The 23697-nt window shown below is 46.0% G+C and overlaps 1 protein-coding gene across 1 annotated transcript in view; it reads right to left on the reverse strand.

The window, feature by feature from the left end:
* Nucleotides 1-23697, reverse strand: part of LOC112307053 (nacht, lrr and pyd domains-containing protein 1b-like) — a 39224-nt gene that overhangs the window by 3892 nt on the left and 11635 nt on the right. The window contains exons 4-17 of the mRNA XM_071220522.1: nucleotides 22793-22824; nucleotides 20374-20418; nucleotides 17681-17722; nucleotides 17344-17373; nucleotides 13469-13513; nucleotides 13029-13076; nucleotides 12819-12865; nucleotides 12666-12715; nucleotides 12175-12392; nucleotides 11825-12075; nucleotides 9867-10001; nucleotides 4539-4677; nucleotides 2044-2097; nucleotides 1699-1779 (exon numbers count right to left, since the gene is read on the reverse strand). Of these exons, the coding sequence (XP_071076623.1) occupies nucleotides 1699-1779; nucleotides 2044-2097; nucleotides 4539-4677; nucleotides 9867-10001; nucleotides 11825-12075; nucleotides 12175-12392; nucleotides 12666-12715; nucleotides 12819-12865; nucleotides 13029-13076; nucleotides 13469-13513; nucleotides 17344-17373; nucleotides 17681-17722; nucleotides 20374-20418; nucleotides 22793-22824 (1217 nt within the window). The remainder of the gene's footprint in view (nucleotides 1-1698; nucleotides 1780-2043; nucleotides 2098-4538; nucleotides 4678-9866; nucleotides 10002-11824; nucleotides 12076-12174; nucleotides 12393-12665; nucleotides 12716-12818; nucleotides 12866-13028; nucleotides 13077-13468; nucleotides 13514-17343; nucleotides 17374-17680; nucleotides 17723-20373; nucleotides 20419-22792; nucleotides 22825-23697) is intronic.

The raw sequence follows: 23697 nt of genomic DNA on the forward strand, positions 1-23697 counted from the left end.
TTTCCCACTTGTTTCCTCTCTTAACTTCCTAGAGTGAAGAATGGGTTTCTTAAAAGACGGCCTGCGCCCTCTAGTGGTTCCCTGACACATGGCCTATTGCTACTGGCTCAAAACTTCAATGAAAACTGCACAAGGAAACCTATTTAAATGGAAATTATCAAGACCATCCCAAAACTCAGTGTATCAGACTCATAGCCTAAATTTTAACAAGATCTCAAAGTGATTCTGTTAAGGTGAAGTGCTGACCATATTTTAAAAAGCAACACAGTGATATACTGAGTCTGAACTACCAGTCTAGTGACTAGATAGCTCAAAGAATGTGCAGAAATACCTAAACAAAAAATCTTATTAATTTGTTTTAGATTTTACACTGTCACCTCCAAAAAGGTTGGAAATCCTTTATCTTTCCAAGTGTATTTGATCATTTTAATTCTATTTCTAGCTACATGGTACAGGAGCTAATTTTAAATAGCCAAATAATTGCATGAAACAAGAAAAATTTGTCCTCTAATCAATTTAATACAAAACTCTGTCCCACTAAATTATAAGATGAATAATTTCTGAGGATCTAATGCACAGCCTGGTGAGTATAGCTAATAACATTGCACTGTATTTTATACTTAAAATTTGCTGAGAGTAGATCTTAAGTGTTCTTGCCACTAACATAAAAAGCAACTGTGAAGTGATGGATGTGTTAATGAACTTGACTAATAAACATTTCACAGTGTATATGTACACCAAATCATCATGTTGTGTGCTGTAAGGATATACAATTTTATCTGTCAACTACATCTCCATAGAACTAGAAAAATTGTATCTCAATTTAGTTAGGTTTGAAAAGTAATTCCAGAGCCTCGCTTATTTCGGTGTTTACTGTATAGCGATGTACAGGAAAACCACACACACACACCACACGGCCCCCTGCTCTACAGAGTGGAGACTCTCTGACTGGCTTTACAGAGCACTTGGCTGCTTTTAGACGTTCACACCTTCTTACGATTAGTGAGACATGGTATTTCGATGAAAGAGTTCATTTGGAAAGTTACATGAGGTATCTATAAATGCTTGAAACCTTGTGTTATATAATTTGAGTCTGGGTTTTTAAACTCAGATCTGTGAATTCTTGCTGGACTTGCATTTTCAGCTGCAAATTCCATTTTCTGGCTCCTTAGAGTATTGTTAAATGTTTTAAGTCTCTATTATATTTTCACAACTATTGAGCCTTAGTCTCTGCCATTTAATTTAAAGAAGTTAAGTCAAGACCAGCCTGTAATAATTGAGCTGGAGGGGCTCCACCCGGAAGTAGCTAAGAACTCTGAAGCCAATGAATGCACACATGGACATTCACAATTCCTTTCATTCATGCAACGCTCACTGTCCTCTACCTTAAGGCTCCATGCTCAGTGCTCTGGGAAATGTAAAGATGGACAGGCTATGGCCCTACCCTTAAGGACTGTAGGGGATCCCCTCTCCTCCGCAGCTCTGCGGAGTAAAGGGGAGGAGTGGGGAACCACGCCAGAAAAACAGGCTGGGGAAGGCCAAGGAGCCCCCTGCTCCAGGCCTGAGGAGCTGGGACACAGGCCATGCACAGCTGGGACGTGGCTCTACCACCGCAGATCCAAGAGCGTGTATGTCGGATGATCGAGATGGAAGAGACCAGGGAAATAATGTACAGCCACTGATGACACTGTTACAAACCTGAAGTGTCAACCTGCTTCATCCTTTTCTCATAGGCCCCCTCTTCAGGTAGGGCGCTATTCATTTTACGTCGCCTGTTACCTTTAAAAAAAAATCAACAAATTGGCTTTCCATTATGTTTATTATTTTTGATCCACCTTCAATCTGGATTTTTTAAAAAATATCATCATTCTGTTAGAAACCAACAAAAATGGATTCTAAGGTTGTTCAAACGATTTAAGAGTTACAGAGCACGTAACAGATCCTTAACGCGACCACCTCTGCGTAGCAAAATAAACATGCCAGCGAATGGAAGCAATAGAAAAGTGGGTAAAACTCACTTAATGCCTAGTTACTGGCACTTACCTCTTACGCTGCTTTTTGAAATGTTCTGACTCTTGTCATCTTGAACCCAGTCACCTGTGCAAGTATAAGAAGCATCACTTAGAAAAAGTGGTATGAAACCAGAATGAAAGAAATCCATTTGCGAAAGTGCATGAAGCTCTGGGGTCGTGGCAATCTCTCTGAAGTTCACACATGAGTCTGGGGTTTAACTTGGTACGTACACAAATGCACTGCGCTTGAAATTTTGAGATAAATAACGAGCGTTCCTTCCAACAGGCCTTGCAGGGCAAGTGTTTCCAAACTCAAGTTGTCTGCGCACCCCTGCTCTCACTTCTGCCACACCCAAGTGCCAAGTGAAACGCTATTTGCTCAGTATTTCTTCAAATCTGGAACTACTGTAAGTAGAACATTGTCATCGCTTGCCATATGGAAAAGGAAGCCGTAAAAATAAACCCTTATTTTAAATGTTAGTTTACATGTACTCCACCAAAACAGTCTCAGATATTTTCATTCTGTCCTTTGGAGAGCGCTGTCCCGGGGGCTCGTTCTGGACGCCGAACTGTGCCCCACCACCACCGTCCTCGAGTGAAACTAGCCCCTGCTCTGCGAGGCATCTACGTCTCACGCAGGCCTTCTGTGGGTCCCTTTAGTGAAGATGCCCTAATAGTGACGACTAGTTTAAATGAACCATTGGTGTAAGCCAAAATTTAAAAACTAATATTAGAGACCAGAAACATCTTGTAATACACTAAGAATTATTAAAGAAGTTGTTTAAAAATCAAATATAACGAGAGGTCTTATGAAGTGGTCTTTAAAACCACTAGGAGACATGCTGTTAGTCCAGAAGAACATCTGTTATCCAAGTTGCTCCGAGTTAAATACCTCTGTTACTACAGCACTTACGGTGATTAACAAGTAACATCTTTCAGGTTCATTTATTTACATCTGAACTGAGAAAAACAATACAACCCCAGTCCAGACTCTTTCCAGGTGAGTAATTTTAGCTTGCACAAGAGGGCCAGCTTATGGGTATGATGTTGAGAATAAGAATCAACCACACCTGCTAGGAAAGGCTCATGCTTAAGCTAGGACCGAGAACTCCAAAACAATCAGATCAGGTTGCATTTCTGGAGTATAAAAACATAATAGGAAACCCCACAAATAACCCAAAATGGATACACAAGACACGAGCTGAAAAAGGATTCAAATGTTGTTCGATGACACAGAGATTTCTAGAACACCCTACAGATCCTTGATGTAATTACAGGTGTGCAGCTGTGGGCACCGGCCACTACGCTGCTTTTCAGAAAGGTGCTGTAGTCAGCAGGGGACTATGTGTGACACTGGGAAACAGTTCAGGTGTCAGGATCCAAACTGCAAGTGATGCAAAGGGACCTTCTATTACACACATGTGGCACTGGCAAGCAGGACCTTGGTGCCCTTTGCAGATAAGGAGGCTACAGCCACAGGTGGGTGAGAGACTGGCCCATAGTCTCACTCGGAACTGATTAAGTCGAGAGCTGGAACAGGGACCACATGACCTCACTCCCAGCCCACCGCTCCTGCTCCTGCCTTTGGGCTCCAGAATGTGATCACTACTCACGTTAGCTGTTGTTCTAAAAACTCCCCTCAGGTAGACTTGGAGGTCAAGCTCCTACCTGCCTAAGGAGGAGGCCCGGGACAGCTATCTGGTGTCCCCTGAAATACCCGTCTCTAGAGGGGTCCCCAGAGCAGGAGAGGATGGTAAAGAGGGGATTGTGAGAGGGCTTCCCGGCACCAAAGTATTAAACAGGGGAATGAGGTCCCACAGCCAAGCTGTAACCGCACAGAGCGGGAGCTATCAGTTGAAGACCGAGGAGGTGAAGTCAGCAAATGAGACACGTAATCAGTCACAATGCAGATCTACATCCAGGTCACAGAAGACACTTTGTCACAATACCCCTAATCCACATTAAAATATTTGAGATCCAAACCTCAGGGTGGTAAGAAAACAACCCAACTCTACTGGCCAAGCCCACCCACTGTTTAAAGCCTCCCCACACTCACTGAGCCACCCACTGACCTCCAGGGACCTGGCTGGACGTGGGTGCCTGAGACACACACTCCTTTACCGGGAGCTGAGGCCTTTCTCATCAGATTTTTAAATGTTATGATGATGGGTGAGACAATTACTCTATTTTCTTTCCCACCCCTACCACCTCACAAACCGGTTTTCATTTAAGGTACAAAACATTACAGCCCTGGCCCATGTGGCTCAGTTGGTTGGAGCACTGACCCATAACCGACGGGTTGTGGGTTCAATTCCCAGTCAGGGCACAAACTCAGGTTGCAGGTTCATTTCCTGGTCTAGGCTTGTACAAATCCTGGTCCAGGTGAGAATGGGAGACAACCAATCGATGCTTCTCTCTCGCTTCAATGTTTCATCTCTCTGCCTTCCTCTCTCTCTAAAAGCACTGAAAAAAATGTCCTTGCGTGAGGATAAAAAAAATTTTAATAAAAGATACAAAAACACTTACATTCTCTCAGTTTTGCTTTCCATACAATCTCATCGGAATCCACTTCGACCAACAGTAATTTAAACTCCGTGGGTTGCTCCAAATAAACTTCAATATAACTTTTCAGTTTTAAAAGTGAACCATCCATGAATTCAATTTCCTTTAAAAAAGAAGTAATTTTTGTAAATAGAATAGTTGTGCTCACTAATTGATGACATGAAACGCCAAAAACGATGACAATTGCACCGGCTGACGCTTGGCGGATGCTCATTGACATCTTGACCATGGAAACCCCACCCCTGAAAATTACACCCTCTTCCTACACACCCTCTTGCTCTCCTGCTTCTAGTCCCCCTTACCCCGACGGCCTTTTCTGCTTTGTGTGTCTAAAGCTGGACTTTCCCGCGCCCTCTCCTGATTTCAGGCTTCACTGTTCCCAAACAAGAACATACGCTGGCCCATCGGCCACCCTTTCCTAAGCGCTTTTAAACATCCCCGCCACCTTTTGCTGAGATCATTCCACAATCTGGAAGCAATTCAACATTTACAGCCTATGCCGAGTGTTTTATCCACACTCCCTCCCTCAATGAACACCCCCTCCCCCCACCAAACCCTGTTTTTGCTCTGTTGTGGATAAAGAATCTCAGGGAAGCAAATTATCGCAAAGACTTGCCCCACATCACATCCAGGAAGTGGTAGGACTCAATGTGAATCCACACTGCTGACTCCAAAGTGTGGCCTCTCAACCACTGCACAGACTGCCTCCCGCCTGCACCTCCTCTGCCCTTCCCAGGCCAGCTAGCGAACCTGGGGGAGAGACGCACTTTTCACAAAGCACAGGTGGAGCGCGTCTCACTGCAGTTCGAAGATACTATGCTCTTTACAAGTTGAAGGTTGCAGCAACGATCGGCGCTGTTTTTCTAACAGCACTTGTTCACTTCATGACTCTGTATCACGTTTTGGAAATTCTCACAGTATTTTGAACTCTTTCATTATCATTCTATTTGGTATGGTGAGCTGCGACCTTTGATGTTACTATTGTAATTGTTTTCAGATGTCACAAACTTAATCGATAAGTGTAGCATGTTCTGGCTGCTGCACTGACTAGCCATTCTCCTGTATTTCTCCTCTCCTCGGGCACCCCTATTCTCCGAGACACAACCATACTAAAAATAGACCAATTAAAAACCTGACAATGATGCTGGCTGGTGTGGCTCAGTGGACTGAGTGCTGGCCTGCAAACCGAAAGGCTGCCGCTTCGATTCCTGGTCAGGGCACATGCCTGCCTTGCGGGCCAGGCCCCCGTTTAGGGGTGTGGGAGAGGCAAGCAATTGATGTTTCTCTCCCTTTCTCCCTCCATTCCCCTCTCACTAAGAATAAATAAATAAAATCTTTTTAAAAATGGAAAAACATAAGAAATATAACCCTGACAACGGCCACTTAGTGTTCAAGGAAGGGTCGCACATCTCTTACTTTAAATCAAAAGCTGAAAACGTTACACTTAGTGAGAAAGTCACGTCAAAAGCTGAGGCAGGCCGAAAACTAGGCCTGTTGTGCCAGTTAGCCAAGTTGGGAATGCCCAGTTCCTGATGGGAATTAGACATGCGACTCCAGTGAACACACGGAAGATGAGAGTGAAACAGCCTTGTTGCTGATACAGAGAAAGTTTAACAGGTCAAGATAGAAGATTAAAAACCAGCCACAACATTTCCTTAAACCGAAGCCAGAGCAAGGTCCTGACTCTTCTAGTCTATGAAGGCTGAGAGAAGGGAGGAAGCTGCAGAAGGAAAGTTTGAAGCTGGCAGAGGTTGGTTCATGAGGTTTAAGGGAAGAAGCCATCTCCGTAACATGAAAGCTCAAGGTGAAGCAGCAAGTGCTGATGTAGAAGCTACAGCAAGATATCCAGAAGATCTAGCTAAGATAATTAACGACGGTGGCTACACTGAACAGGTTTTCAGTGCAGACAAAACAGCCTTATGTTGGAAGAAGATGCCATCTAGGACTTCCATGGCTAGAGAGGAGGAGTCAGTGCCTGGCTTCAAAGCTTCAAAGGACAGGCTGTCTCTCTTGTTAGAGGCTAATGCAGCTGGTGAGTTTAAGTTGAAGCCAATGCTCATTACCATTCCAAAAATCCTAGGGCCCTTAAGAATTATGCTAAATCTACTTTGCACAAGTAATGGAACAACAAAGCCTGTAAGACAGCACATTTGTTTACGACATGATCTACTGAATATTTTAAGCCCACTGTTAAGGCCTATTGCTCAGGGGGGGAAAAAAAGATTCCCTTAAAAGTATTACCGCTCACTGACAATGCACCTGGTCACTCAAGAGCTCTCACGGAGATGCAAAATGAGATTAATGTTGTTTCCATGCCTGCTAACACAACATCCATTCTGCAGCCCATGATCAAGGAGTAATTTTGACGCTCAAGTCTTATTATTTAAGAAATACGTATCATGAGGGCATAGTTGCCATAGATAGTTGAGTCCTCTGATTAGATATGGGCAAACTAAACTGAAAACCTTCTGGAAAGAATCCACCATTCTAGATGCCATTAAGAGCATTCATGGTCATGGAAGAGGTCAAATATCAAGACCAACGGGAGTTGGGAAGAAGTTGATTCCCACCCTCCTGGATGACTAGGAGGAGTTCGAGACTTCAGGGCAGGAAGTAACTGAAGCTATGGGGGAAAGAGCCAGAGAACTAGAATTGAAAGTGGAGCCTAAATACGTGACTGAATTGCTGCAATCTCATGGTGAAACTTTAACAAACGAGGAGTTGGGTGAGCAAAGAAAGTGGTTCCTTGAGAAGGAATCTACTCCTGGTAAAGATGCTGTGAAGATGGTCGAAACGACAACAGAGGATTTAGAATGTTACATAAACTTAGCTGAGAAAGCAGCAGTAAGGTTTGAGGGAACGGACTCCAAATTTGAAAACAAGTTCTACTGTGGGTAAAATGCCATCAAACGGTGTTGCACACTACAGAGAAATCTTTCATGAAAGGAGGAGTCAATCTACGTGGCAAACTTCACTGTTGTTTTATCTTTAAAAATTGCCACAGCCACCCTAACCTTCAGCACCCACCGCCCTGATCAGGCAGCCGCCATCAACCTGAGGCAAGACCCTCCACCAGCAAAATTATTTTGACTCGCTGACGGTTAGCACTTTTTAGCAAGAAAGTACTTTTTAATTAAATATGTACATGGTTTTTTAGACATAATACGAAATACTTAATACTGCCTACAGTACAGCATAAACATACCTCTTACATGCACTGGCAAGCCAGGAACTTGAGCCCCACTTTACTGCAATGCTCACTCTATGGTGCTGGTCTGAACACGACCCACAGCAGCGCCTAGGCTTGCCTGTGTGCCAGTAGCCGCCCCTGGGCCTGCCGACTGGTCCCTGTCCCTTCCCCTTCCAAATCACTAGCGTTATCCTCACAACGTTCAAAGGGTCGCCAGGGCCTATAAAGCCCAGGTAACGCCCTCCCTGGGCCCACTCTTCCCCAGGCCCTCTGTGTACCCACTTCCCCGGACCCTCCCAGTGCCTCAATCCCGGCTGCACGTTCCTGTCACCTCACTTAGCACTGCCGCTCCCTCTTCCAGTGATTCCCTCACCCGCCAAACCCAGAACAAATGTCACCACGTGGGGAACCTTCCTGGAAACCCAGTGCACTTTGTACTGGTCCACTTCGATGGGAATACCACGTTATGGGAAAATTATTGTACAGGAAGCAGCATTTTTCCGTCTATGCTGGCATCGTTAGAGAGAAAACCGCATGACTTACTGTTAGTTTTTTTAATTCTTGGCTCTTATCTCAGGCCTACTTGTTAACAGACACTTTTGATAAATGTCAGTTAAACAAATCATGAATGGTATAAAGCTAGTGAGAACACCTTAGATTTACGCAGAGTTTTACAAACTTCAGAGTGCCCCCAAACCACTTATATGATCCTTTGAGCAATCCTGGGAGATTATCCCCACTTCAAATGCCCGAAATTTGGATAAGAGAGTGCACACAATGCGTGACACAACCAGATACTGAAGTCCCCCAGCCACCACCATCTGTGAGAAAAAACTTGGGACCATCTCAGTCTCTTTCTGGGCAGATTCGCACACTCACTATCTATTATTCCCTCTCTTAGCGCTTCTTAACCACGGGAGCACATTCAAGTCGCCCTGTGAGCTTCACCAAGCCCAGGCCGTTCCCAGAGCAATTGAAGTCGGTAACTCTGGAGGTGAGGCTCAGGCTGCAGACTTCTTCGAAGCCCCTCGGGGAATTGCATTATGCAACAAAGGCCAAGAATCACTGTGCTAAGCAAACCTTTCAAATTGAATCCCACCTCCTCGATAAGGCTGCAGTTTGCTTCTTGTGATTGTGCTGATATTCCACCTGCTACGGCTTGATCAGTTTGGAAGGGCTGGGAATCAGTCTCAGAATCAGTGATAAGACTGTGGCATTAGAAGCCAAGGGCAGTTGGGGCTCCGGGCCACACTCTCCTGCTGCCCAGGGTATGACTGGATCACCTGCCTGCTTTACATATTACCTGCCACAGCGGCGCTGTTGTAAGGTTCAAATGACACTGGGTGCAGAGAGACCCTTTGAAATAGAACAAGACAGTCTGCATTCAAAAGTTATGGAAGACTTGACCAAGCTGACTGGTTCAAAGGGCACTGGGCCCTGGAAATACAATAAAATAATGTGACACAGACCATTACAATTAGCCCTCTCGCTTGCTTCATATTTCACTACAATAGAAAGAACGGAAAGAGGTATACAAAAGGCATTTCCACACCAATGTCTAGGCTGCTTAAGCTATGGTACACACTCAGAGCACATGAAAATAAGTTTGAAAAATAACTAAGTCATTTATGAGAAACTGAAACCACTTAAAACTGCCATTGTCTGTACAATGAAGTTTAAATCTAAGTAGCACTATGCTCCCATAACTATCTTCCACATGCCTTCCAGTAAGAAAGCCCCAAATCCCTGGTTAGCCATTGCTGTCCATTAACCTTTGATGCCCTGTAACTTAACATTAAACTTGAGTTTTTTTATTCCTTTGACATTAACACTATTTAAAGCATTTAATAAAACATTCAAGAAAATGTAAAACCTTTTAAAAGGGAAATGATTGGCTAATCTACCTCTGCAATGGTTGCAGACTAATCCTTAAATTCAACAGCATCTTTGGAACAAGCTACAAGATGAGTAAAACAACTGTTTTCATATGAATAAGAAATAAAATATGAGAACAAAATGGATTCTATTGAAACCCTAGAAATACCATAGCTAAGAAGTATACACCCCACCGCTACTGCAGGTGAGGCTTTTGGAGCACAGACCTCCGGGGTGATGTCGGCCTCAGGCTCACTCATCAGTCTGTACTTCTTCCCACTCTGCAATGGCTTCTGGCAAACAGGAGGCTTGTCGATTTTCATGAACTTCTTCGGGGACTTCTTTACAGATGTGAAAATATCCTGCAGATGGAAACAGGTTTTGGTTTGGAAATTTCTGCCCAGCACTTCCTTTCCATCCTTCTGTTCACAGCTATCCCTCTGACGTGGCTCTAGAGGGGACGCTGACTTTGTAGGAATTGTTGGAATGGCCCAAAGAGGTTAAGGTAGCCTCTGGCCCAGGTTCTCTTAGAAGCAGCTGCACAGCTGACAGGAAATGTACGTTTCCTGCAGGCAAAGTTCAAGAAAATCTTTTCCTACATAGGGGGGAAAAAATCAACCCAAGAAGAAGAGTATAAGCATAAAACACCCGCCTGGAAGGACGGCCGCCTTCACTGGGCTGTGCTCCCTCCCTCCTCGCGGCATCCTGCCAACGTTCAGGGACACAAAGCTCCTCCCCCAGCTTGCCGCAAGCAGGGATGATGATGCCCTTTTAATGAACTAACTGCGTTCACTTTTAAAAATATTTAGAGTCATTAAATAATAGTACTTATTCCAAAGCTATGCTAATTATACTTTAGATGGGATTGTTTTTATACCATGTTAAAGACTAGCTTCCCAAGTGAACATGTTATCTTTAGTGAGATTACAGGAAACAGACTTTACCCTCTTAGGAAGAAACCAAAAGCCTATTACTTATTCAAGTGTTTCAACTTTCACATATATTGATAATTCTAATCAGTATAACGTATTTTTAAAGATGCAGAAATACTACAGCCTGAAACATTGAGAGTAGACAGTTCAACGTAAATTCTGGAACTCAAACTAGAACCCATTACTCAGCACATTCTACTATAAATCGAATGCTTATTTCCTGGTTTTTGTTATTTTTAATGCTTATATTTTTAACTCATGTCAAGCCCTGATCTAAAATCTGAAAGTACAGTTTTGAGTCACTGTTTCATCCGTCCAGTCTGTTTACCTGTTCTCTACCCACCACTACGGCATTACCAGTGAACCGACAGTGGCTAAAAGCATGAAGGGAGGTTCAATTACCTTCGACTCAATAACTTGCTGACTATTCTAATCGATATAGGAATTCAGAAAAGGAGCTACGAATCACAGCCTTATTCTACATTCTGGAAAACTGAACCACTGTGAATATCCAAACCCCTCCTCTTCCCTCAAGCAAAACAGGTGATTCATGGATCTTTGCTGTTATAAAACCCAGAATGTTGAACCCATGAACTGTAGGTCAATTTTTATGCAAAACATTGCTCTGAATGAAATGAGTTAACCTAGGAGGCTCATCTTATCTGAGGACCTTCAGGCCAAGGAGAAATCGCAAGTCGCCCTACACTTGACCCAAAGACCTCAAACATCTCCCCAGTATATTCTGGAACAGGTGCTTCTCACCCTAAACTATGCACAAATCCCCTGGGATTCCTGCCAAGTGCAGGCTCTGAGTCTGTAGGTCTGGGGTGGGGCTGAGAGTGTGCTAAAATTTTAACAAGCTCCCCGCCGATGCCGAAGGCCCTGGTCCCCCAGTTCCCAGACCACATTCTGAGGAGCAATGTTATAGAAAACTGCCGGCCTCGGCCGTCCACCAGGCAGCCTTCTCCAAGGCCAGCCCTGCGTGCCTGGGCCAACCCCACCTCTGCAGAGCTATCTCCCCATCTGCGGTTCTCTTGATGCTCTTTGTGCGTACAGACAACCGCACTCCGTGGATCCGAGCACTCGGGGCCCACCTAGCACTGAGGATATAAGCCCTGTAGGTGAGTGCCAAAGCAGACCTAACAGACCCCTCTGTAGAGGGTACCTAACAGAGACAAGACCAGCACCTAAATGTGGTATCATGTTTGAACACAAAGTAATCAACATTTATTATTCATGTGTATTGGCTTTACCTGGACGAAGGAGTTGTTATTGGTTACTACATACACTCGAAAAGACAAGGATGGATTCTGGTCGACGACTTTGTACAGAATCACAGCCCCGTGGTGGAATAACGTTCCTTCACTTTGAATAACAGGTCCCACGGGAGACAGAGAGCTCACATGCCATTTGACGTGGCTTGCAGAATGATCGACAGTACATTCTAACGAGGCCCCAGAACTCTGGACATGTAAGACTTTGAACGTCATATTGGCATCGTGGTCTGTTAAAACATGCAGGTAAATTAGTGTTCCAGGTGTCACAGGGGTGGCGCGCACACACGTGCACACAATCATTACAATTTTAGCAAACAAGTACTTACGACCCAGGCAGAGGAAATGTGGAAACTCAATGGAGGTAAGAGCGGCTGGGTCACATTTAACATCAAACAAGGGTCCCCCAACAACCCAGGGCTTAACCACCAGGTCTGCGTATTTGCTCCAGGACAAAACGCAATACTTGATGTCAACTTTTCTGTTAACCTCGAATATCAGACCAGTTTCTGTGCACTCGTAAATCCCCTCCGAGTCCAGCTTCAGTCTGCATTGGACACACAAGAACACCTGTTCAGTCCCAATGTTCAGTTAGGAGAGGACTTCCTAAAATCGTTTATGTTTCTAATTTCATTCAAAAGCATTCAGGAAACTCTATAGCATTTTGAAGAAGCATCATTATCAAGGAAACCAATCCGAGTAATTACATAAAATGTGTAATTAGTTATGCTGTTTTATTATTTCTCCTAATTGGGGTTATACTCATGCAGAAAATTAAGTTAGTGATGATAATAAGCCTCCTATATTCACAATTACTTACAGAAACTGCCCCCTGGAAAGAAGTCTGGGCGTCACTTGCTCATTGTGTTTCTGGAGAAAAAGTACACGTGTAACATGTAAGTGATATGTAAATAAATTTTTTCTTAAACACAGCAAGTTAGAGGATCATATTTTGTAATTAAAAGATACTTACATTTTCAGCATTACAGTGTTCACAGTGAGGTTCAATTTTAATAAATTCTAAATAATAGAGAAAAGTTTTACTTTTATATCAGTACAACTGCTGTTCTCAAAAATTTCTAAATAAATACATATGATATACACAGATTATGAACTCCAAAGGCGTGTGCCCTTCAGCAATAATGACATTTAAAAGGAAGCTCTGGGAAACCTGAGTTCATACCTGAATTTACGTGATGTGCGGGCAGGTCTCTGCTCCCCCATTCCTCAGCTGTTAAAGATACCATCGCACGTGCATCAGCACAAGGCGGTCACAGGGTAAGCCACCCGCCACTTAAACACACACCTGTGGCTTCACCACCAATAGCAACGTCACACTTATGTTTAAACACCTCTGTGAGTCGGGTCAATGGCACGTGACACTTTAGCATAGCTGTGAATTGCACTGTAGGTCTAATTAATGCACGAAAGTAAGTTTGAATGTGACTCAAATTTCAACCCACCCCATTTGGGCCCATAATTTTTTTATCTGATGTTTAAACACAGCAGCCACGGCTCTCCGCATCCTCCAACCTGACCCTCCTGCCCTCCTCTAAGAGCACAGCAAGGGGAGGGGGGTGAGTCAGACAAAACAGAAGGGCGAGCACACTGCCTCGCTCTTACCCCGACAGGAGGCGCCCTCGGCGGAAGACTCTCCCACTTCCCCATCTGTGGAGATAAGAAGGGCTTTAGGGCACAGGTGCCCCTGAACAATCTCTCATTGGTTACTGCTCACCCGGCCGCTTCTCAGGTGGATCCCCTTGGCGTCGGGAACTAAGCTGGAGTCCTTACCCCCAAGGTAAGGCTTGGCTGGCACCAGCCCTCCAGGCTATTACAAAGTCAGAGAGAGATTAGCGTGGAAGTGGGAAAGGGAGTGACAGCTGATTTCAGGCATAAAGCGGAGTCTGAGGTGAGTGAAACTCTGACTCGGCATGTGGCCTCCTTCCATGGGGCTTGAGGCCTGAAGGATCCAGCCCACCCACCCCCCGACCCACAAGGAAGGCCCTTCAATCACTCCCAGCCAGTTTCCACACCAAAGCACACCGCTCACTCGGGGCCTTTGCACTGTCCACCTCCTTCCTCAAATATTCAGGTTGCTCACCCCCTCACATCTTTGAGGTCTCCGCTCAAGTGTCGCCTTATCTGAGAGGTTTTCCTGCTGGTGCCCCTGAAACAGGGCCTGGCTGATACGCTCCCCCTCCCCCCACACTGGCACTCTACATTTCAGCATTTCCGCTTCCTGACTCTCCCCCCCACTGGAATGTACGCTGCCTGAGGGCTGAAGCGCTAGGGCCTGGTAGCGCTAGGGCTCATGACTATTTTCTGAATGACCAGAAAAACATAATCCAGAAAGTGTGCTATGAAAGGGAACAGCGCTGCATTTTCCTATTATCTACACTGGCCTCTAGTGGATGACCTTGGGCTCTCTAGTTCTGTGACTACATCTCCCAGTGCCTCACCCATTCCCCATCTGTTAAACGGGCATTAAAATGACACCACCCCCACAAAGTTAGGAAAGTCAATCACAGGTAGGGACTGTGTCTGGCACTCAGCAAGCCCTCAGTGTATGTTACCTGTTATTAACTATTTTTTGCTCTGGTGATGGGTAGGAATCATTGAAAAACTCAAGAATTCTAAAACAGACAACAACCTTGTCGCCTGTGGTCAAATGCTTGGTTTTATACTTTAAAGATCTGGACAACCTTTGGGAGGGTCACCCTAGGGCACAGGTGGCAAACACAAGGCCCGCAGTCGAATCTGACCCTCCACCTTGTTTTATCCAGGCCGGCACCTTGTTTCTACCCAGTGGCAGCACCAAAGTCTCACTCAACTGTTAGGGAGTAGTTACATTTATACAGTCCTAAAATTACACTTGGTTGGCCCTTTGAGGGCAACCGTGAGGCTGATGTGGCCCCTGGTGAAAATGAGTGTGACACCCTGCCCTAGGGGTAGCACAGACACTCCTCAACATGTGGGTAAGGTTCTATGCCATCCGCCACCAGTGACCAGAAGGTGCAGTCCCACCCCCAGAGTGGAGCTCCAGCCCCATCACACCAGCTGCCTGATCTCTGGACCAGCAGAGCAGTCAGGGTCCCGGGAGCAGGGCTGCAGGACAGAACCAACTTCAATCACAGCAGTAACATGAACAGCAAAGGGGGACTGAAAGTATTCAGATCCTGGACTCAGAACACCACAGATGAAAACGCTCTGAAATAGTGACTCAAGTCCTGCCCCACACTCCTGCCAACCAGATTTCCTCAGCTGCTGTCTGTAAGGATCATTGAATTCTAAAGTATTTAATGGCATGACATCTACATTGTATTTTATCCACAGCCCAAGTTTTCCTGTCTCGCTGTTTGCCTTCTGAGCAGAGACAGGAAAGAGGTTAGAGAATCCTAAGCAGCAGGCGAGCACAGTCCTTGCCCAGGTCTTCCCAGCCAAAGCAGAGAAAGTGATGCAATTCTCCCCAACTCATAAGCCACAGCTTCTCTTCAAACTATCTGACTCAAGAGGATCTTAGAGCTCAGGCCTGTGAGTAGGGTCACATCCAATCACGAGAAAGAAGGGTAGGCCACAATGCCGGCCAGCCCACACAGGGGCAAGCATCCCAGGGGTGGCCCAGCCAGCCCACACAGGGGCAAGCATCCCAGGGGTGGCCTGCCTTGCTTCCCCCTCCATCTGACCAGTGTGGAGAATAACAGGGCTTTGCATAAAAACAGTAACCCTGGGGGGTGAGGGGGGAAGGCAGGGCCCTTTGCACAAACCTGGGGCTCTAAGAACAAGCTTCCTCTGCCCACAGTAGTCAGAGCACTCTCCCTGCCAAAGGACACTGAGCTGTCTAACCCAGCCAAGGGCCAAGGCCAGCTGGCCCGTGCCCCACACAGGCCCTCGCCCCAGCCTGCCACCCAATTCTGAACCTATCTTGAGCTTTGCTGATTCCAAATGCCTTCCACCAGGGTTGCCTGCCATGGCCCAGACCTGGCTTCCGGACCGTAAAAGTCCTGCCTCTGGACTCTGGGTCCCCAGGGCCATTTACTCAGTTAGCAGCCAGAGACAACAAAGACGCTACCCCAATATACAACTTTCTACTTTAATTTCTACCCTGATCCAATCTATGGAGGCTGGACTTTCAACCACATTTTGAATGGTGAAACAATCCATTAATGTATACAGAGGACTGGGAGTGGGAGGGGTTTTCCTTATGGGAATCAGAACTTGACACCTACCCCACGAGGGTAATACAGAGTTACCGTATTTTGCTGTGTATGATGTGCTCCCAGGTATAACGTGCACACACATTTTTGATCCAAACTTTCAGGAAAAAAATCTTAAGTTTTAATTTTTTAGTTCAATTTTTTAATTTATATTTAGATAACATATTTTTCAGACTATAAGACGCACCCCCCATATTTGGGAGGAAAATGGGGGTTCATCTTATAGTCCAAATGTAGCTTACCTGGATCGCTGGGGTGGGGGGAGCAGCAGTGGAGTGGGTTTTTTTTCCTATTTTCCTCCTCTAAAACCTAGGTATGTCTTATGGTCTGGTACATCTTATAGTCTGAAAAATACGGTACTTGTTTTTTGTATTAGAATTTTAGCATTTATTTTTGAACATATTATAGTACAAGAAATTTTATGTAACAAATAATTACAAGAACAGATACAAGGTACAAGAAATTTTAGTTAGTACTGCCCTCGTATAATGTGCATCCTTATTTCTCCCTCAAAAATTTGGGTGAAAAAGTGTGCGTTATACACGGCAAAATACGGTAATTACAGGTTCTCATCCATACATAACAGGATTGCAAGGAGCTTACAACTGCCTTCAGAGATTCCCATTGGGAAACTGCAGAGCGAATTAAACACAGGAAGACTTCTGAGTGAAGAGACTTCATTTATCTGAAGTGTTACAAAGAAGCCTTCCGACTGTCCTTCGTGGGCAGTTCACAATCTAAGAACGGGGACAAAATCCTATACTATAATCAAATCAGGTAAAATATAAGCTCAGTCACTTACAAAACTTTAGACGCAAACCATATTTTTTATTTAGGATCTATGTCCTTCAACAAAGTGGTTTCATAATCAGGTTGCGCACAGATAGTCAGAACAGCAGCCCAGAAACTTCCAACCACCAATGGCACAACGCTTCCTGCAGCCAGTCGTTCACTCTGCGATAATCCGTGCGCAGCGACCACAGAAGGAAGCTGGCCTGCTGGCGGCCGCCCTGCACGTCGGATTTGGTCTCTCAATTTTCTCTCAGGGAAACTGTAAGAGCAGAACCTCACAGGCAGAGACTCCGTATCAGGGCAGAGAACACAGCCCCTGTATCCCAAGGGCAGTGAGTTCAAAGTTTCAAAATGCTCAGAAGCTGCCTACTGTTTAACTCGGTTCTGCACAGAAAAAGGTCGTCAACAAGCAACTTAAAAACCCCAAAGGCTAGCCTTCTCTTTCTTCCTTTCAACAACAAAAGACAAAATTCAGAGGAAGGATGTACTCACTTGTTTTTTCTGTTTCTGACTCCTCATTATCTAGGAAATAAAAAAGGGTCTAAGTCAGACTCAGGACGACTAAGAAAACACAGGCTCCTGGGAGAACAGGTACAATGTTTGCTTTTCACCAGCGGCAACCATTTCCTGTCTTTCTTCTTGAGCTCATCCTGTTTTGCCACTTCACTTGCCAACTCAAATTAATTCCCACGTAAGTGCTCTTTCAGTACTTTACACAACCATGCTAGAAATTAACATGTCCTCAAGTAATAAGTGATGTGTGCATTAATAAAAATCAAGGTTTATATGTCTTGCTTGAATTAAAGACACAGATGCATGTATCACTCACCAGAGTCACTTTCAGCACTGCTCTCAGAACCGCTGTCATCTCCTGAATAAAAACACATGCCAGTCAAGTACACAATGAGTAAAGAGTAGGAGCTACTTTAATTAGACATATAAAAAAGATCCAAACTCAACCAATTTCTTCTTATACTCAACTCTCGAGTCCAAAACTAGTCTGGTTCACATAAAAGGGGGCTTATTCTTCTTTGGAAATGGATAAAAGAAACATTTAAATATGATCTCAGCTCACACTCTGCCTGCAGTCAGTTTATATGGGTGTCACCGAAGTCGCGCCCAGCCCTTACCTGCCCCTACTGCTTCCCATCTTGCCCCTGAACTTGTACAAGATTCCTAGGCACAAGTTCAATGGTACAACAGCGCAGTCTCCTGGAGTATGGATGCCACTTCACCAAAGCACAGGACAAACTTAGTCCATGCTGTTCAACTACTACTAAAAAGGGTGGTTCCCAAGAATGCTCCCTTCACTCCCTCACCCACAACGCAGCCCCGCCACATACTGCAATCAGACAACTAGTTCGGGCTACCTTCCCTGCTGTCCCCAAAGGCCTGCTCACCCGGCCTCCCTCCTGCTCACACGGCCCTCCCTCCTGGCTCTCCTCCTACCTCCCTGAGTGCCCTCCACTTGCCTCCAGGCTCCTCTCCACCTCCCACGCCTACCTACCAATGCCTCTGGCCCCACACCCCCTCCAAGCCTCCTTTCCATTGAGAGCCCTGGGAGGAGGGCATTTCACCTACCCCCACAGCTGTGAGTCAGCCTCCCGCTCCAGGGGGCACCCTGGGCCTCTCCTGGCCGACCTCACAAGGAAATGGAGCTCCAGAAGGGGTGATGCACAAGAGGGAAGGCATGGGGTGGGGTTGCAGGTTGTCGGGGGTAGGTGGCAGTAGTGTCTCCTTCACCCCCACACCTGGTGTCATCTCTTGGAGAGGGACACACTGTCACGTTCCAGAACAGGTGGATGAGTCCTCCCCATGCAGCCTCACCCTCCTCAGGATGAGGAGTCATTCTGCTTGAGAATGAGCGAATACATGGAAAGCTATCAGCATTATTCTCCAATCTTCTTCCCTCGCTACACAGCACTACGCACAAGCAGACCAAGGCCTGGCAATAGGTACGTGGAGGAAGGAAAAGATTTGAGAATCATGAGGACAATAATAAGAGCAGCTAATTGAAGCTTTTTTAGAGTGTTCACTATGTGCTAGGTAGGCACTGTACATACATTTAATCATTTAGCTTTATTTACTCATTTTACATATGTATCTATATGTTCTACATAGATGTGTGGCAGTGCTCAGACCTGCCCAAAGAGGTAAGCTGAAGCCAGTTAATGCAAGACCAGGACAGTCACCTCCTGCCCCGGGAAGTCCGGAGCAAGGATTTCCACTCAGGCAGTCTGACCCAAGCTTCCGATTCTTAACCATGTGGTTACACTTACAAGCATGCTTATCATTACTTAGGCAGTTCCACCCCCAGGAAGGGCAGACTGGTGGGATGTGGGGGCGGGGGGATGGGGAGCAGGAGGAGGTTTGTGTTGGAGCGGAGGCCTGAGAGGGCAGGAGGCAGTCACTGTGCGGGGACCTGGCAGGGAAAGCAAGGTGATGAGCCTTGGCCCTGTGCTCCGGGGCTGGCAGCACAGGGCGGTGGGCTCAGCCTTGGCTGCACATTGGAATCACCCGGGGAGCTCACCACATGAGCACCCATGCCTGGACTCTGTCCTTCCTCAGAGGTTCTGATTTAGCTAGTCTAGGATGAGGCCTACACAGCAGTGTTTTTTAAGGCCCCCTAATGATTCCAATGTAGCAGGGTTGAGAACCGCTGGCCTAGAATCAACCCATCTTAGTCACGCCCCTTTTCCCAAACTCATACCCTGGATGATTGCCACTCCTTCCTCCACACCTTCAGAGATGCCTTCCCACTGCCTGGAAACCTTTCCCCCAGCACCCACCTGCAGGGCTCCTAGGTACCCACAGAGACCCATCTGTGAAGAGCGACCAGCCTAGGGCCTGGCACACAACAGGTGCTTCTTTAGCTATTTTCACTAATAGGTCACACTCATTCCTAAACTTTTGTGACCAGCACTGGCCAACCCTGTTACCCCAAAGCACTAAACCCTTCCCACATTTGTGCAAGGGAAAGCTCTGGAGGCAGAGCCTCTGTTCTCTGGTTCCAGGCATCTCACCGGCTTCAGACTCTGAAAGCAGTGCTGTACACCTCCCCACTTCAGGGCCTTTGCACCTGCAAGTCTCCTACCTGCAAGTCTCCTGAATTAAGGGAACTTCTCCACATTTCTGCCCTGTGACCCCAACTTATCACCTCCTCTGGGAAGCCTCCCAGGAAACCTCAGCCAAGTGTCCACCACTCAGCTGGGCTCACAGAGGACACTGTACTAGGTTAGAGCGGCCAGTCTAAAAATGACCTAATTGCCTCATCAGATAAATGCTCAGTTTCACTAAGTACAGCTTTATCACCAAACTTTAAAGTGATTAACTTCATGAGAATAGGTAATCAGAAAACTTTAAAATTTAGTCAACTCTTTCAAACAGAAAGACAGAAGTCCATACCTTTCACTCACTCTTTGCAGTGAATCAGAAAAACAAACCCTAACTTACCATGCTATGGATTGGTTGTTTTATAAAAATTTCACTGGGGCATTTACCAATATTACTCATGTCCCTTACCTGATTTAGAGTCCTTTGAAGTATCTAGGTTGGAGCTAGGGAAATCTAAATGTTGAGAAAGAAATAAATGTTTAAGAGTGTAAAAACAAGTATAAAATAAAACATTATGTTGCTTTTCAGTAAAAGCCACTAAACCAACAATAATAGAAGCAGCCTCTCCTATAAATCAAATCACCTCTTTACACCCATGGCAGCCTTGCATATCGAACTGATGCAAAGGATGCCCCATTCTCAGGGGAAAGACTGATTTAGACCAAGAAATCTTAAGCCTTTTCCAGTAAAGGGAGAACAGAAAGCCAACAAGCTTGAGATTTAGATTTACATTTGGATGGTTCCTTGGTAAAGTCTGAATTTTGTGCCAAATTAGCTGTATTGTTTCTTTGATCAGCTCAGCAGCACCCTAAAAACATCCCTGGCAATTAAGTAACTTGACACCAGAAAGATAAAAAGCACCTGGTTTCAAGATTTGGTAACTGAAGGGCAGACAATGGTACTTCCAATACCAGGCAAACACAAACAGGTTTCAGGTAAGACTGAAGCTGGCAGGATTCGTTGAGACTAGACCAGGGAAGGCCTTGAACGCAATCAGGAAGAACTGGCAGCCTGATGGTTCTCCGACAGGGAAAGACATGAAGACGCAGATGTCGTAAGAGCTTCAACTGGAGTGGGCCTCGGTGGTCCTCAATGTCGGTGGCTACTGGCAGGCTCTGTGTTCAGGGTGGATTAGATTCCAGAGCACCTCACACTGAGCTGCCACTGCAGAGACCCAGGTATGAAGTGGAGAGAGTCTAGGCCAGGGTCAGCGGGCACGGGAAGGAAGCTAGTACAGATGAAGGAGAAGAAGGGGGTTGCAGAAGTTACCTCCAGCATTAACTGAAGCGAGAATGTTTCTGTGCAGGGAAGGGACTGCTCCTTAGTTACCATGCCCTGTGCCTCTATTTATGCTCCACTCAACGAGGCTGCCCCAAAGAACAGAACCTAGCAGCCTTCCATTTCCCTTGTCCCTGGAACATCCATCCACACTGGGCTGGTGAACGACGGGGGCTTCGTTACTGGTTGACTCATTGCTCTGGGCTTGGGCAGAGGCTACTGTCCCCTCAATTTTATGAACAGTGACTTAGTGTCTATTACTGTGTGATGGGCACTCCGCAGAAATTAGGAGGAAATCCATGCCCCAGAAAACAGCTTTCGGGTTACTGCAGTCGTGAGGGCAAGGAGTAGCTGTGCATTAGACAAATCACTACAAGAAATCACAACAATACAAGATGAAATTAGGCCAATATTTTCCTGGTACAAGAGAGAAACCGAGACCAGTCACTGATGACGAGGGCTCAGCACAAGCTCAGGAATCTGGCTGAGCTGAAACAAGTCTTGGAGGTGAAATGAGGGAAGGGAGAGGCAGCTCAGGCAGACAGAAACAGGGGCGAAAGCGAAGCGAGGGATGCGTGTACTGCGGTGGGAAGTTCAGGTCAGCACCGTGCAGCAGAAAAGCCCACCAGGTCCGACCACGGCTGTGACACACGCACGGCATCCCCATGCCCTGCACGCGCCAGCCCAACCTTACAGAATCCTTTATTGGATTTCAATCAGGACACTTTTCTTAGGCAGGTTATTAGTCCACACTGAACAGAGGAACCACAAGAGGGAAAGAGAACTTGCAAAAGACGGCCCAACGATGGGCTAAGAAGGCTTCTGTGTCAGTCCGCTGTCAGTGACAGAGTGCGTCGGAGCCGCCCTCCAGAATGGCTCTCAGCCACACGGCCTGGGACAGAGAGGACCGGCCAGAGCAAGAAATACGGCCCCACCCACGGTTTACAGACTTTCCAAACAAAGCAGCTGCAGTCAAACAGAGGACGCGACCCTCAGCAGCCCGGCTCCAAGCCCCGGTGCAGACCCAGTTTATTCCTTTCACAAGCGAGTTTTATTTGGCCCGGACTCAGGGAGAGAAGTGTGTTGCTATCTTCATGAAGTGTATACAACTGATGATCACACTCAGGTATTAAAGATAACACCTAGTTTTTATACATGGAAAATTTATAGAATTCAGTTGATAATAGCATTTCACTAAACTTACATTATTAATTTGAAATAAAGTTGAAAACATTAAACGCAGAGTTTAAAAGGAATGAGATATAAGAGCATTTGCATTCTATTAACAAGTTGTGAAAAGTTACAAAGGCCCAAATTCTTTACACATCATCTTTTAAAATATCTGTTGAAAAATAACCTTAAAAGTCTAAAAAAGTATCATATCCCATCACCCGAACTTAATGATTATTTTAATACATTTCACAAGTCAGTGAATGCATGAATTTAACAAAGCAACTGCAACCAGTACGTTAAATTAATGAAGAAATCATTTTCTCAACTGCAAATGTTTCACAGAATTTTTTGATAACATTGACTTAGAGTACCATACCTTTTTCTCCTGAAGAGGCAACGTGATCATCACTAGACAAGAAAAGAAAATCAGTTTTAGAAACTGACACTAATTTTATACATGATAATTATGAAAACCTTCAAAATAATCATTGCATTCTGTTTCTCCAGAAATGCTGCAGACCAAAGCACTCCCCCCACCCCTCAATGCTCTTCCTGCCCCCCTCAGTCTCCAGGGCCTGACTGCAGACCGCACAGATACAGGGAGCTTATCGAGTGTGCCCTTGGACCCCTAGTCCTGGTACACCCCCAGAGCTGCCAGCACAGGATCCCAGGTTCACAGAGCTGCATGTCCCTGCCCAGCCATCGGCCTTCCCAGGTCACGTCTCCCGGAACACAGTCCTAACCGCCCATCCTGCCGCAGCCTCCAGCCCCTCCACCTGGCTCCCTCTGAGAGCCTCTCCCGGGTCCCCCTCCTCTCCCAGGCCTACTCACTCTGCTTCTCCTGCCTCTCCCCTCAGCACCAACACAGCTGAGAAAGGAAGGGCTCAGAGAGCTCCCGTTTAACCAAGAGGTCCCTCCCCAGGCCTGTGTGCCATCCTCACCACTGACTGAATCCTCTCCACCCAGTCTCCCAGAATTCCGTCCCACGTTCCCCCTCTCCATTCTCGCCTAGACTCAAAGCCGTCAGCCTTCTGCTCTCCCATGTGACTGAAACCACTCAGCTAGAGCCGCCAGTGACTCCTGCCAGGCAGACCCAATGCATTTGTGACCTCTACCTGTCCTCCAGGCTCCTCCGTGGCTTCCAGGACCCTCTCACCCTGTCTGCTCCCACTGCTCCTGTCTCAAGGGCCTCTCCTTTCTCCCTGTGCTCCATCTCCGTCCTGGGGACTGACGTGACCCAAAATCACATTATGCATCCTCCTCTTCCTGCTCCTCACTGCC

Source organism: Desmodus rotundus, chromosome 2, assembly GCF_022682495.2.
Source record: "Desmodus rotundus isolate HL8 chromosome 2, HLdesRot8A.1, whole genome shotgun sequence".
Taxonomy (NCBI): Eukaryota; Metazoa; Chordata; class Mammalia; order Chiroptera; family Phyllostomidae; genus Desmodus; species Desmodus rotundus.